The 14,512-nt window shown below is 45.8% G+C and overlaps 1 protein-coding gene across 2 annotated transcripts in view; it reads right to left on the bottom strand.

Annotated features, from left to right (window-relative positions):
• Positions 1–2,571: 2,571 nt before the first annotated feature.
• FBXO42 (F-box protein 42) overlaps positions 2,572–14,512 on the bottom strand; it is a 90,448-nt gene continuing 78,507 nt past the window's right edge. For both annotated transcript variants that reach the window (XM_037045123.1, XM_037045124.1), the window contains 6 exons: positions 10,421–10,574; positions 9,938–10,048; positions 7,982–8,078; positions 7,447–7,503; positions 6,245–6,361; positions 2,572–5,732 (listed from right to left, as the gene is read on the bottom strand). In XM_037045123.1, coding sequence (XP_036901018.1) covers positions 4,617–5,732; positions 6,245–6,361; positions 7,447–7,503; positions 7,982–8,078; positions 9,938–10,048; positions 10,421–10,574 — 1,652 coding nt within the window. In that variant the 3' untranslated portion in view covers positions 2,572–4,616. The remainder of the gene's footprint in view (positions 5,733–6,244; positions 6,362–7,446; positions 7,504–7,981; positions 8,079–9,937; positions 10,049–10,420; positions 10,575–14,512) is intronic.

The raw sequence follows: 14,512 nt of genomic DNA, 5'->3' as shown, positions 1-14,512 counted from the left end.
ATGGCAGCAGCTGCTACTTACTGCTCTCAAGAGGCAAAGGCCTCTGAGGTTCTCACGGCATCTAAAGGATGACCCCGACAACTGCAGACACGCACAATCCTTAGTACGGGCACACGCCTAACAATTCCCACACTGAGCCCAGCCCACTCCTTCAAGGTCCCGTATCTTCCTCAAGGGCCAATTATAAATAAGAGCCACTTTTTTTTTGAGCACCTACTATATGCCAGGTACTGGGCTAGTGCTTTTCATATTCAACTTCAATTAATTCTCATGAAGCTATAAAAGAGAAACAACTATATTCATGGGTGAGGACGCTTGTATCCAAGGTTGAACCGTAAGTAGGGGAGGCAGGGAGTAGAGCCCAGCCTCTAGGGCTTCAGGGTGGTGTTCCCAGGCATCTCTCTCTGTGGTTTCCAGACCCTGGAGCCTCGTATCCCTGCCTTTGTCAGGAGGCCAGCAATGGTGTAGATGTCAGTCAGCCTGGCCCCCAGGTCTCTGCTCCAAGCTCAGCAGCTTGCCTGGGTCTCCACTGCAGGGGGTGCTGAGGCTCTGAAACACCAAGTCCTTCGAGCAACTCTCCGCCTCCACCCAGCACAACACCCTCCTGAATAAAGCTTTCCAACTTCACTTGCTTTCCGTCACGGCTTTGGTTCTTTTCTACCAATAAAACAGTTAAGACGACTCTGTCTATTTTGTTTTATTAAATTGCTAAAAAGTCATCAGGGGAAAACAACAAAAAAGAAATTGACAGAGATTTAAATATCAATGAAATCATATCCACTTTTCATTCCTACACAAGTATGTGCCTAAAATGATCCTTCCTCTCAGGGTAAGCCACCTGGGACCCCTGAGTTTTATGGGAAACATCGCTCAGCACCAGCTTCGCCAGGGCACACCAGGTGTGTGCTGGCAAGAACCCTGGTTGGTGGGAGGGGAGCAGAGCAAGGAGAGTAGAGTAGAGATGGAGGCAGAGCCTCGAATTTGCTCTGATTTGACAATGACCATGGTGAGAGGGAGCCACGTACTGGTGACCATGCAAACATGCCTTCTGTAGTTTGTGGTGGGGCTGCACGGGACCCAGGCTGCAGAATTCAGCTTCCATGTCCCTGGGTGTGTTCAGCTCCTCCACTGACTTGCGCGCACTGGCCAGAGACCACAGGTAACGCAGAGCAGAGCACATCGCCATGCCGGGATCGCCACATGGACAAGGACAGACAATCCAATCGGGAATATCACTTTTAAGGGGAAGGAAGGAAGCAAAGCAGAAGGAAACCCAGGAAGATATCGTGGAAAGGAAGGCAGGCATCCCTTTATTCTCCATCAGCTGGTGGCTTTCCATCCTCCAAAGTCAAGATTTCTTCAGTAGGTTTTTTCTTTTCTCCCTTTAAAAAATTTTGAAGAGTTCCAACACAGTTCTTAGGATAGTTCATAGTTTCAATTCTTGATATAAAACTCAAACATTAAAATCAAATCAATCCACAGAGGGCAGGGAAGAATAAGCCCAGTAGGGCCTTACAACTAAATTTAAGCTTTTTCAACACCTAATTTGTGCTCCCAAAATGTGGGGTGGGTGGAGGTCGTGGAGCCCAATACCCAAATGTAGAATAAGGGTGAAAATATGAACAGAAACACAGAACCCTCTCTGCTGCCCAGGCTGCAACATGAGAAAACAGGAAGCTCTGTCCAAGAGGGTGGGAAGAGACTCGGAATCTCACTTGAGGTCAATGAGGTGGCCGGGGAAGTCAGTATGACATGGGGGCTCTCAAAGGCACACTTGCAGGAATGGAAGGGGTTAAAGCTTCAAGTAGAAACAAAATGTACTTTAAATACTTAAATACTGATAAATATTTCCTTTAGGTGCTCCTGAGGGCTTAAAAAAATATTTTGTCTCATTTTTCTCAGTGAGTTTTAAGACAAAATTGGCATCATGTCAAAACTGGAGATGTGGTTAAATCAGATCTGCCCGAAGCATCTGAGGCGCTGCGGAAATGGTCACCTCGGAAACAGTCACCTCAGCTGAGACGCCTGAAGTTCTGCTGCATGTGCGGCTTCTTGGGCCCGAGGAGGCCATCCCCTTGACTGTGCTGAGTCACCCTCCCAAAGTAGCTGCACACGGTGCCCCAGAGCCACCAAAACCAACACCACTGGGTAGACACGAGGCAGATTTTTCTTGAAGAGTTGTAAACAGACGGTCTGGTTCCGAGGGGTGCGGGCAGTACTGGGATGCCAGGGAGTTCCGAGGAGCCGGGCTACCCTCTAAAGGGATCCTCTCCGTTACCTGCCTACTTGGGGAAAGCAGAAGGAATCAACAAGTTAACAGCTGGCTTAGGAAGGCCACGGGACAGAAGGAAAGGTCGCCCTGGCTGGCGTAGCTCAGTGGATTGAGCACGGGCCTGCGAACCACACGATCGAGGTTCGATTCCCAGTCAGGGCACATGCCTGGGTTGCAGGCCAGTTCCTTGCAGGCTAACTACCAGCAGGGGATGCACAAAAGGCAACCATACATTGATGTTTCTCTCCCTCTCTCCTTCCCTTCCCCTCTAAAGGTAAATAAATAAAATTTTTAAAAAATTACAAAGTTGGGATTCTGCACTTTCAGGCTTCCAAATACTTTGTATTTAAATGGGAACTGAGTTTGGAGGCACTGTGCCATGTACCAAGGTGATGTCCTACACAAGGTTTGGCAACAGCAGTAATGCCAAAATGGATAATCTCTCGGGCCAGCTTTCTCTTGTGAGGAAGGACCCCACGTGATCTAACAGTCTTTGCCAAAAAAGGACCGGCAGCAGCCCTGGAACAGGGAGTCCGGAAAGCTGTGTGTTGACCTAGGAGCAGTTGGACACCAGAATAAGTAGGCACGTGGTAGTCCCCTCATCTAAGGGAGCACAGAGAGACGTTTCTGGAACACACGCCCCTCTGTGTGAGCGGGCCCTTCCCTGGGCCTGGCACCAGGGGGGGCTTTCCCACCAAGACCGCACCGTAAAAGCTAATGGTTAGGGGAAAGGACTGGATACGACGTAATGTAATGGGAGCAAACACACCTATAGACAGACTGCTGAGGGCAGGCTGAAGGCCAAGACCCAGGGCCAGCTGCGGGCTGTGCTTGGGAAAGACTGACAAGAAAAAGGAGAGTGTGGGGATGGAAAATGCAATGTTTTGAAATTTAAATCTTAAAAGACAAAATAAAAATCTTTTCATTGATGAGAAGTCATGAGAAATGATCAAAAATCCATACTTAAGTGGTTCTAATGTGTCCAGGCCATGGTTTCAGAGACCATGTATCTTCCTGCATCAACCAAAGAAATTCCCCAGCTGGTTGCAACTTATCTCAGAAATGACATTTAAAAAAAAACCCAAGCCTTTTCTGAGTGACATAGGAACAAGATAATCACAAAGGAACTGCTCCCAAGGTCAAGCACAACGCAAAGAGGTCAAGCCTCGTGATACTCAACCCAATCACTGAGTAATAGCCAGGCAGAAAAATGCATGTCACAACAAGGGCAAAAGTAATTTTTAGAAGGAACTGTGGATGGCTGTCCACTGTGCTTTGGAAGTAAAAAGCAGCTCGTAAGAAAAAAATTGTAGATGACATTTCAAGGCTCTCTCATGACACTGGCATCTTGAAATTCCCTACCAGCCCCTTAGTGACACCAGAGAAAGCATTTCAGAAATATTTCAAGAGATCTCTCTGGGCACTTGAGCTTTATAAAAGAAACAAGAAGTGAAAAAGGTTTTAGAGCTTTAAAAAGCCTCCATATGCAAAAAAAAAAAGGCAAAAGAAGAAAAGAAAGGCAGCTTCTGAAGATCAAGTTTTAAGGGGAGGAAAAGGAGAACAAGTGTGGTTTTTGGCAACTTGTAATCAAGTACGATTGTCAGGAAATTCCACGATCAGACACAGAAATGTTTTCCAAGACACAGAGGGAGCACTCAAAATACCAGAAGACACTAGCTGGTCGGTCAGGTGTCGCCGCATACACGCTGTTTCACGAGGGTCCTGGCACACAAGCGTGGATCAAAATCCTTTGCTAGGCAACTGCCCCTGGTCCCAGAGGGCAGACGGAGCCAGGCATTAAGACACCACTGCACAGAGCGGCTCCCACAGGTCCTCCATGGTCCGAGAGAAGGGGAGGAGCAGCTTTCTACAGGTTACTTTCACCCTGCCAGCGCCCGACGCATGCGCATCTGAAACCTCCACTGGTGCACTGCCACATGCCCTTCCTTTCTCTGACTCTGAGAAGGCCACATAGATTCACAGCGGGCTCTTCGGTTCCTTTAGAAAAGTTCTGATATTAGTCTGTTCCCTAAATTCTTGGTCTTGTTACCAGCAAAGTAGAAAAAGGCAGCACAGCCTCTGCTAAAACACAGCAACGATTTTGTCTGAACTAGGACAGAGATCTCTCCCTCTTTGTAAACAGAGTTGGCTATATAATATATATTTATATATAATTTTTTCTTAATGGAGATCTGATCCCAGCCTGGCATGAGTGAGGCTCGGAACTGGGGTTTTGGTTTATGGGAGTAATTTTGTCCTTTGTTCTTCCTAGTTCTCAGTCCGAACACTTGCGCACTGGAAAATTCCAAATTAAAAGCCACAGAAAGGGAAAGGGGTTTACATATTATCTCTTTGCTCGAACAAAGTACAAGGCGTTTGTTTTTGGATAGTACTTCACATTCTGTTTTTTGTCCATGAGTCCTCCAAATATGATGAGTTCGCCCCTGCCTTGCACCACTGTGTGCAGGCTGGTTTCAGGAGGTCCGACCACAGAACTGCTATTAAATACTTTCCATTTGACCCGCCCCTTCTCCTTGGTGTCTTTAATGTCCAGCACGTACATCTGCATGGGCTTGCAGTTCATACTCTGGTACAAGGGTTTGCCAACATTTAGGGACTGTGGAGGGTGGTGGCCCAGGCGGCGGGCAATAGGAGGTAAGGAGTGTCCATCTCCTTGGGCAGGCCCTGGCCGGGGAATAGGCACCGTATCTCCACTGCTCAGGTTCTGACTCCCTGGGGAGCCTGGAGAGGATCCCAGAGGAGGACTCAGTGCCGCAGAGGCCGAGGGGCCTTTGGATGACATTGCTTTGATGGCTTCTAGGCTCCGGCGCAGGGCACCTGGGGAGACGGCTCCTGCGAGGGCACTGGCCACGTGTGGCGGGGTATGCACACCATTTGCCTGCTCAGGAAGGTGTCTCACACTTCCCCCAGCTGTCCTGCTGTCCACACCATCCATGTGATTGCTACTAGAAGTGGATTTCAGATCCCAATTTAGATCTATTGATCCTAATCTCAGATCTTTCTGATCTGGTAGTGACCCTCGTCGAGGGGCCAAAGAAAGTCCCATTTTCAGGTCATACCCCTCGGTGGTAGATGGAGTGCTAGGAGACATGGCCTGCACAGGGCTGTCCAAAGAAGAGCCACCTACGGCTGCTGTTCCTGGAGATAAACTGCCACCATTGAGGACAGGAGAGCCATCTCCTCTGGCTGGGGAAAGGCTTCCTTCCCGGGAACCTGAGGGGGTCTGCCTCTGAGCTCTGGGCCTCAGTGTTCCCCAGCGGCCGTTAACACAAGGAGCTTCATCCATGCTTCTTACTGGAGACTGCGAGCGGTACTCTCGGGTTTCAGGAACCAGGGCTGGAGGAGTGGCACTGATAGGTGATGGGCGAGAGTTCAAACTGGGGCTGAGTGGGGCTCTTCCACTGGGAGCCTGGCTGAAGACCACCACACACTGCCCCACCTGGAAGGCAAAAGACTTGTGCTTAGTTCTGATCATTCATTGAACTATCAACCATTTTATCACAAGTATCTGGGTCCACCAGGCATTTTGCCGGTACCTGAGATACAGAGATGAACATAACATAGTCTGCTTTCCAGGTCAGAAGGGCACACAGACACGGGAGCCATTTGTTGCTATAGCACGACCTGTGCTGGCATTAGAATTACGTGGACAGGACAGGGGTAGAGTGGAGGGAGGAATCTGTTTTTGTTTGGGGGATCCTATGGGGAAAATTCTGTAGACAAAGAGATGCTTAAAGCTGGGACTTACAGGATGAGGGGGGCCCACTAAGTTTTCTCCTCTAGTGATTCACAATGTGAGAAACTCCCAAGGAGCTATGGTTAAGAGCTACCTATTTTGTGACATCCATATGTCTTAATTTTCCGTACAAATTTGCTTGGAAATCTGACAAGTTAACTTCGTTTTACACTCCGGGACCTCTCCTCCTGCTGGCCTGTCGGTTTCCCGCTTACCCGGCAAGCTGGGTGGCACCACAGCTCTGGGGCCCCGTGATCTTCGTTTTCTACCTTGAGTGGCTGCCAGGCCCAGGGACTCGAGTGCATGTGCAACAACCAGGCATCCTTGAACAGCTGTAAGAGAGGGACCAACAGCAGGGCTCAGGTGTGGCTCCTGTCACAAAGCATACACAGACCTGAAGTCTCAGGGCTGTCCACCCGGTCCCAAGTGTATGAGCTCTTCAGGAGGAACAGCAAAATCTCGTTACTCTTCCATCTGTGCCTGTGCTCATCCATATATTATCATTGGCACAAAAATTGTGCTTATGACCCATGAATCAATTTCAAGTGGTTTTGAATTTTGCTTGTGGTTTTGTGTGTGTGCGTGCGTGCGTGTGTGTGTGTGTGAGGGGGAAGTCGATAATATGTCTCCATAACTTTCTGAACCAGTATACTTTTTAAAAAAAAAGATTTCATTTACTTATTTTTTTAAATTTTTTAATTTTTTTTAAAGATTTTATTTATTTATCTTAGAGGGAAACGGAAGGAGAGAGAGAGAGAGAAATATCAATGTATGATTGCCTCTCGTGTGTCCCCCGCCAGGAACTGGGAACTGGCCTGCAACCCAGGCATGTGCCCTGACTGGGAATCAAACCGCGATCATGTAGTTCGCAGGCCTGCGCTCAATCCACTGAGCTACACCAGCCAGGGCCATTTACTTATTTTTAAAGCAAGGAGAAGGGAGGGAGAAAGGGGGAGAGAAACACTGACATAAGAGAGAAACATCAACCTGGTGCCCCTCGCACACCCCCAACCAAGGGCCAAACCGGCAACCCACGCATGTGCCCTGACTGGGAACTGAAAGACCTTTCGGTTTGGGGACAATGCCCAACCCAGAGTCCCACCAGTCCGAGCTGAACCTGCTTTTATGCCCCCTTCCTCCTTGAAAAGAATGATGGCAGCAAACCTTACAGCCTAAAGAGGAAGTGGGAGTAGAAAAAATACAGATATGAATATTCGAGAGATGAATATTTCTGATTAAAAGAACTCCTTACCCCCCAAAAAACAGAAGACAGCCAGAAAATACAAAGACTATATATATACCCAAAGGGAAAAGGTACTCTCAATGAAAATGCCACAGAAAGTCTTGGGAGACGAGGGAGGGAAGCGAGTGTGAACACTCAGCAGCGCGCACACGGGAACACTGCAGCCATACTCACGGCGTTGGGACCGCCACAGCCTCCAAGGATTAATATAGTTGCATCGTCTATGACTATCTGGGGACAGAAAGAAATTTAAAATAGAACCATACAGACACAGCATCTGACCTATGCTTCAGCCATACATGAAAAAAGCCTACCCAGCTCCTAAGTGAGAGTCTTACTTCTCGTTACCATAATAAAATAAGCTCTGTATTCTCCCATGTCAGTTTTGGTCCCTGTGAACAAACTGATAATTCACCTGAATGGAAATATTCTTTTTTGATCATATATTAACATGAGAGTGCCAACCACATAAAATGCAGGGTTCTCTTATGAAATAGCAAAGTAAATGCTTTGAGGAGAGGCATGATATAAAACCACTAAAAATACATGTAACCCATTAGAAGTTGAAAAGCAAATACCAGAAAAAGTAATGACAAATTCTCTTTCGGCTTATGCAAGTCGGCATCTTACCTGACTTCCTCCTCCCTCTCCCACCCTAACTGAAAGATGCTACAGTGCTTGCCGAATAGTTATTTTAATTCCTGAGCACCTGAGATTGGCCACCTCGAGGATGAGGACTGGGGCCAGAGATGTTTGGCTTGGACCACGCCCACTGCTCAAGGTCAAGGACCCAGACATCATTGCTCCTGTAAGATAAGGACATAAGGATGAAGGAAGTGGGAGCTACTGGGGACCACAAGAGCTGATATAAATGACATCACACTTATAAAGATGCCCCATAAAGTGCCATGCTCATAGTTAGCATTAAAATTATATATTTTTTCTTTTTAAAAGTTTTTTTTAATTTGTCTTTAGAGAGAGGGGAAGGGAGGGAGAAAGAGAGGGAGAGAAACATCAATGTGTGGTTGCCTCTCGTGCACCCCCAACCAGGGACCTAGCCCACAACCCAGGCGTGTGCCCTGACTGGGAATTGAACCAGCGATCCTGTGGTTCACAGGCTGGCACTCAGTCCACCAAGCCAAAAATACAGCAGGGCTGAACTGTATTTTTCTTCTGCTTCTTCCCTTGGAACCCATCTCCAGACCATCAGACCTTTGCTCTTTCCACTGACCCATACAGCCTTGCTTGTGTGAGTTCTGTCGTCACACACAAATATCTAAAGAGTTAATAGATGACAGCAGGAGACAGCTACTGGCCAATATACAGTCTTTCTTTCTTTTTTTTTTTTAGATTTTATTTATTTATGTTTAGAGGGGAAGGGAAGGAGAGAGGGAGAGAAACATCAATGTATGGTTGCCTCTCGTGTCTCCCCTGCTGGGAACTGGCCTGCAACCCAGGCATGTGCCCTGACTGGGAATTGAACCTCGATCGTGTGGTTCACAGGCCTGTGCTCAATCCACTGAGCTACACCAGCCAGGGTACAGTCTTTCTTTTTAAAAATTTATTTATTGATTTTAGAGAGAAAGAGAGGGAGAGAAAGAAATACCAATTTGTTGTTTCACTTATTTATGCCTTCACTGGTTGATTCTTATATGTGCCTGGACTGGGGTCGGGGCGGGGAGTAGGGGGTGGGTGGTATCGAACCTGCAACCTTGGCATATCAGGACAACACTCTAACCAACTGAACTTACTGACCAGGGCTAAGATACAATTTTTCAAAAGCAAAAACCAGAAGGAAGAAGAAAAATTATCCAAAAGGCAGGAGAGAATGATTTACCGATTCTGGCTACAAAAAGTAATTCACCATGGCTAATGAGAGCTGTGGTTTCATCAAGGACAAACTGTCCTCTCCACCCCCCTAGGGACGAGTGTGGCAAGGACAGACACCTAGATGGCAATCTCTGCTTTATGGTCCGCTCTGTGAAGTCGTTTATTCGCACACTGGAACACAGCAGTAAGGGCTCTGGTACCTTAAGCCCTGAACCCCTGCACCTGGAGGAGAGCGCACTCTGCCAAACCAGATACACAGTGGTTCAGATGGAGGGCTCTGGCTCTGGACTCTGGCCTGAGCTGCTTGGCTGTGGCCAGAGGTGGAGAGAACGGTGCATATGAAGAACAGCCTAACAGAAGTGTGTCAGACCTGACACAGTTTTCTTGCTTCTACCCACTCCCCAGCCCAGTCCATCTGGAGAGTGAACCATTTCCACCTGTCCTGTTAATCGACCTCTCTCCTTCTCTAAGGCCCCAAAGGGCACAAACTGGGTCACAGAGGAGAGCAAGAAAAAGTACTGTTTCTTGCAAGGGGACCTTCCACAGACACAGTTAGAAGCAAACAAAGTGGAGGTTCCTTCAGAATTTGATCCCACTGAAGAGAACCACACCAAACAAAAAGCGATTACACAGCCCTGATTCTATGGAGCAAGTTTCCCAACTTTACTGGTCCGTGACTAGGGGATGAAAAGTTGGAATGCCAAGGTCAGATGACTAACTGGATTAATCTGAGACATGTTCAGGAACACTGACCCTGACTAGTTCACTTTTCTGACCTGTTATTCCCAGGAGTACTTACCTTCCAGACGACAGCCGGCAAGCCAGATATACTTACATTTGCCGAGATCCTAAGGAACCACCAAAGACAATCATTTTATCCTCTATCACACAGGAGGAATGGCCGGCCATGGGAGGCGGCCCATGGGTTGTCACAATGCAGTTCCACCTAATACAAAGTCAGGAGGAAGCCGAGAAGTCAGGAGCCATGTGGACCCATGGCATTCAGGGAATCAGTAGCCAAAACTGAAGAAATCCCTGTTCTTCAACTGGCTCATTCATGGTTCTTGGAAGAGCAATGTATCTCTCCCACTTTTTCTCTTTGGAATAAGAGTTCTTAACTTTAGGTTTTAAGGGGGTCCTGGAAACCCTTGGAAACTGTAGGCAAAAATATGTGCATATGTCAATTGATTTTTCTGGGAAAAGAGTCCATAGTTTTCACCAAATTCTCAAGGACATTTCTGAACACACAAAAAAACCCCAAGGAAATCCACTCATTTAAAGTGTTTTATTCCAGACTGAAAAGATCTTTGTGGCTTACCAGTTTTTAGAGGGTGAGTAAGTGTGTATCTCATCAAAGAATCTCTCCGGCTGGTGTAGGGGATAAGGGCTTGGCCGAGTCCAGCCACCAAACAGCACCAGCAGGTCCTTGTACACGACCAGAGTTGCTCCAGCTTTGGGGGAAGGATAAGACCCTGGGAGAAGCCAGTAACAGCACAGTTAGGATTCACGGTCTATGATAAGCCACAAGTGGGTTGTCTGTAGATCACCTTTCCATGAAGAGTGACCGAAGAGGACCCAATACCACAAAGCATAAGAAAAACGGGGAGAACAAAACTGGGTTTATAGGTCTGAAAGAAAACCATCACCAGTTTATACATCTTTTATAATTAAAACAACGAAACCTGAGTTAGAAGAAAGTTCCTTAGCCTCTCCAGACTTGGTTTTGCTCACCTGAAATTAGGGATGAGAATACGTAGCTCATTAGGCTGTTTTGCATGTTAAATAATACAGTCAAAGCACCTAGCACAGAGCCTGGCACATTGTAGGTGCTCAATAAATGTCAGCCTCTCTTGCCCATCCCTTTCAAAAGCTTAGTAGAGAGTACAAAGGAAGAATTTAAGGGATCCAGAGAGGAGTATGAATAGAGGCTAGATACCTGGATGCCACTTAGAAATAACGGCTGCTACCAAACACAGGCAAAAAGGGAGGCAGAATGCAGTTCTCATTTGTCCTATAAATGAAATGTTAACACAGTGACCTCCGGGCCCTTAGCTATGGGCCTCACCAGCACCCATGGGAGCAGACTTTCACGGTGCGATATAAAGGCACTCAATGAAACTGCAACCCATTATACCAAGAGTGGCTACTAAACCCTCCAGGCTGGACCTCTGAGCTAGCTATGTTGACCGAATTTTGGAACAACAGAAATTTTGCTTATGCTGGAACACTTTAGGAATGATGAATGTTCCGCAGGAGCATAATTTTCAGAGCTTTTGGTTTTTGAAACAACAATCGCCATTTCTCTCAATCCCTTACTCTACATGCCCCCTTTAGTCTGCTCGTGACCAATATCCGGGGTCAGTAAATACTGGACTATTAAAAAGAATTCGCTGCTGCTGTTATTAAGGGCGCAGGACCCATTTTTCAAAGGAAATCTTAAGCAGAAGGAACTGCAATAGGACAACATATTGACCCGACAGCAGCTGAGGTGTTCCGATTCAGGTGGACCACTTGGCTTCCCCTTCCACAAGGGGTTACGGGAACGTGGTTTGAAAAGCCCTACTCAGGCTGCTTTAATGGTGTCAATTACAAAGTCTTGAGGTTGAAAAGGTGAAGCAAAGGACTGTCTTCCCTGGGAGCCAATTTAAGAGTAATTTCACATGACTTACTGAGAAGAGTCTTCAGAACACGGTGTGAGCAACTAAGAGCATTTTGCGGCACCTGCTATTCTGAACAGTTTCTTAAGAGAACAGATGTCAAACCAGCAAGAACCTCACCGCAGAAACCAGCCTTGCCTAGGAGCAGCTCTTGGGTCAGCCAGTTCTTGCGGCCCTCACCCCCCACCCCGAGAAATCATGACTAGGGGTCTTCAAGATCTGTAGTCCACAGAACTTCAGATTACTAGTTAAAAACTTCTGCCTTCCTAGGAGGAAGCCCCCTAGCCCAACTAGAAAACCTAACTAAATGTAACAATCTAGTTAAAATGCAACTGTACCCAAAGATGACTTAATTTGTGATATGCCACAGAAAGCTTCAAGTTCTTGCTCTGACCTTGAAACTCGTAAGTATGGTGAAAATGGTGGAAAAAGCAAATAAAATATGTAACAGACTTCACCAGAGTAATCATTTAAAAACCTTCCAGACTGAAATTTGGATTTGGATTTCAGATACTGAAAATCCTGGCTTTTAAAATTGAGTGTATAAAGTGAAGCAGACCAAGGGTCCATAAAATTGCAAAAACATGGAAACAACAACAAAAGTTTTAATGTAAATTGGGCAATTTGTATAAAAAATTTTAGGAGCATATGCTTTAAATCAGCAATTTCACTTCTAGGAATTAATCTAATGAGATAGCTGGGCAAATAACAAAAAGAATTAGATATAAGTATACTCGTTTGCAGTGTTTAAATAGATCAAGAAATAGCCATATAAAATAATACTATGTGGCAATTATGTGTTGCCCTGGCTGGCGTAGCTCAGTGGATTGAGCACGGGCCTGCGAACCACACGATCGAGGTTCGATTCCCAGTCAGGGCACATGCCTGGGTTGCAGGCCGGTTCCTTGAAGGCTAACTACCAGCAGGGGATGCACAAAAGGCAACCATACATTGATGTTTCTCTCCCCCTCTCCTTCCCCTCTAAAAATAAATAAATAAATAAAATCTTTAAAAAAAAATTTATGTGTCTGCCCTGGCTGGTGTAGCTCAGTGGATTGAGCGCGGGCCCGTGAACCATACGATTGTGGTTCGATTCCCAGTCAGGGCACATGCCTGGGGTTGCGGGCCAGTTCCCAGCAGGGGACTCACAAGAGGCAACCATACATTGATGTTTCTCTCCTTCTCTCCTTCCCTTCCTCTCTAAAGATAAATAAATAAAATCTTAAAAAAAATAAAGATAAATAAATAAAATCTTAAAAAAATAAAAATTATGTGTCTATTTGTCTTAGAATAATTCCCATGCTCTATTAAGTGAAAACTGAAAGTAGCAAGTGACAAAATACGAAATAAGAACAGCTAAGAGTTGAGGGGCACTATGCTCTTAGCACTGCTCCTAGTGCTTTACATATAATTCATTCACTTAATCCTTACAAAAACCTGAGGGACAGGAACCACTGTACTCTCCGCTGATTAGATAAAGAAACTGAGGCACAGGTTGGTTAATTTCCCCAAGGCCACACTCCAATTAGTGTCAGAGTAGGAATCTGAGTCTAGGCAAATTAGCCCACTTAAAGTAATCTATATGTGTTCACTACACATAAGGTCTAGGAGGTCACCCAAGTGCCCATCAGTAGATGAGTAGATAAAACTATTGTACATATGCACAATGGAATACTACTTGGCTGTAAAAAAGAAAATTTCACCCTTTATGACAGCAGAGATAGACCTGGAAAACATTATGCTAAGTGAAATAAGCCAGTCAGAGAAAGACAAATACCATATGAATTTACTCATATGTGGAATCCACTGAAGAAACTGAACTAACCAGCACGACAGAGACAGACTCATAGATGGAGAGCAGGATGACTGCTCTGGGGGGCGGCATCGACCGAAAAGGAAAAAGAGCTGATGGACACCAACAAGTGTGGTGACTGTGAGGGGGAGGGGTTATGAGGGAGATAACTGGTAACAGAAAAAAATACAATAAAAATAAAAATAAAGTAAAAAAATAAAATAAAGAAAGTCCAGAAGGTCAATAAGTAGTTGATCTCTCTGGTAAGATTACAGGTAATTTTCACTTTATTCTTTATAAAAAGCCTTTCTGTATTGGCTAAACTTTGCAGAAAGTGATCCATGCTCACTGATTTCAGAAAAACAAAGGTACTTTCGTTGTTTAAAATGAGAACTATGAATTCAACGCAACCCCCTTCTCCTACACCTTCCCTCACTCACTCATTTGAGAAGGCCTCTGTGAGAGGCTCTAGACAGTGAATCCTCAATTGCTCATTCAATATTCCAAAATCCGCAGGGTTCTGAAAAATCATTTTTTTCAAAACTCATTTGGCAACACAACTTGACCTGAAATGATGAGGCTATGGATTGTCTTTATTTAATCCACTCAGCATGAGTGCTCATTATGAGCTGCTGCAGAAATATGAGTAAGTTGGAGTACAGGGTGCTGCTCTCGACTCCACTAGAGGTATTATAAAGGCATATGCATCATATCCCCGTTTTTAATTAAACCCGACAAGTCCTGAATTCCAAAACACAATTAGCACCAAAGGTTTAACATAAGAAACTATGGGACAGACCACAGGTTCTGAAGCCAGCCTGCCTGGGGTTAGACCATGTAGCCAGGTAGCTAGCTGTGGAAGGCCAGTTCACAGATTTCTCTCTGCATCAGTGCCTGTAGCTATGAAATGGAGTAATGACAGCGTCTGCCTCATACAGTGGTTGTGAAGACTGAGTAAATT

This window comes from Sturnira hondurensis, unplaced genomic scaffold (assembly GCF_014824575.4).
Source record: "Sturnira hondurensis isolate 20B ecotype Veracruz unplaced genomic scaffold, ASM1482457v3 Scaffold0004257, whole genome shotgun sequence".
Classification (NCBI taxonomy): domain Eukaryota; kingdom Metazoa; phylum Chordata; class Mammalia; order Chiroptera; family Phyllostomidae; genus Sturnira; species Sturnira hondurensis.
Note: the sequence above shows the minus strand (reverse complement) of the source record. Positions and strands in the feature narration are given on the sequence as shown.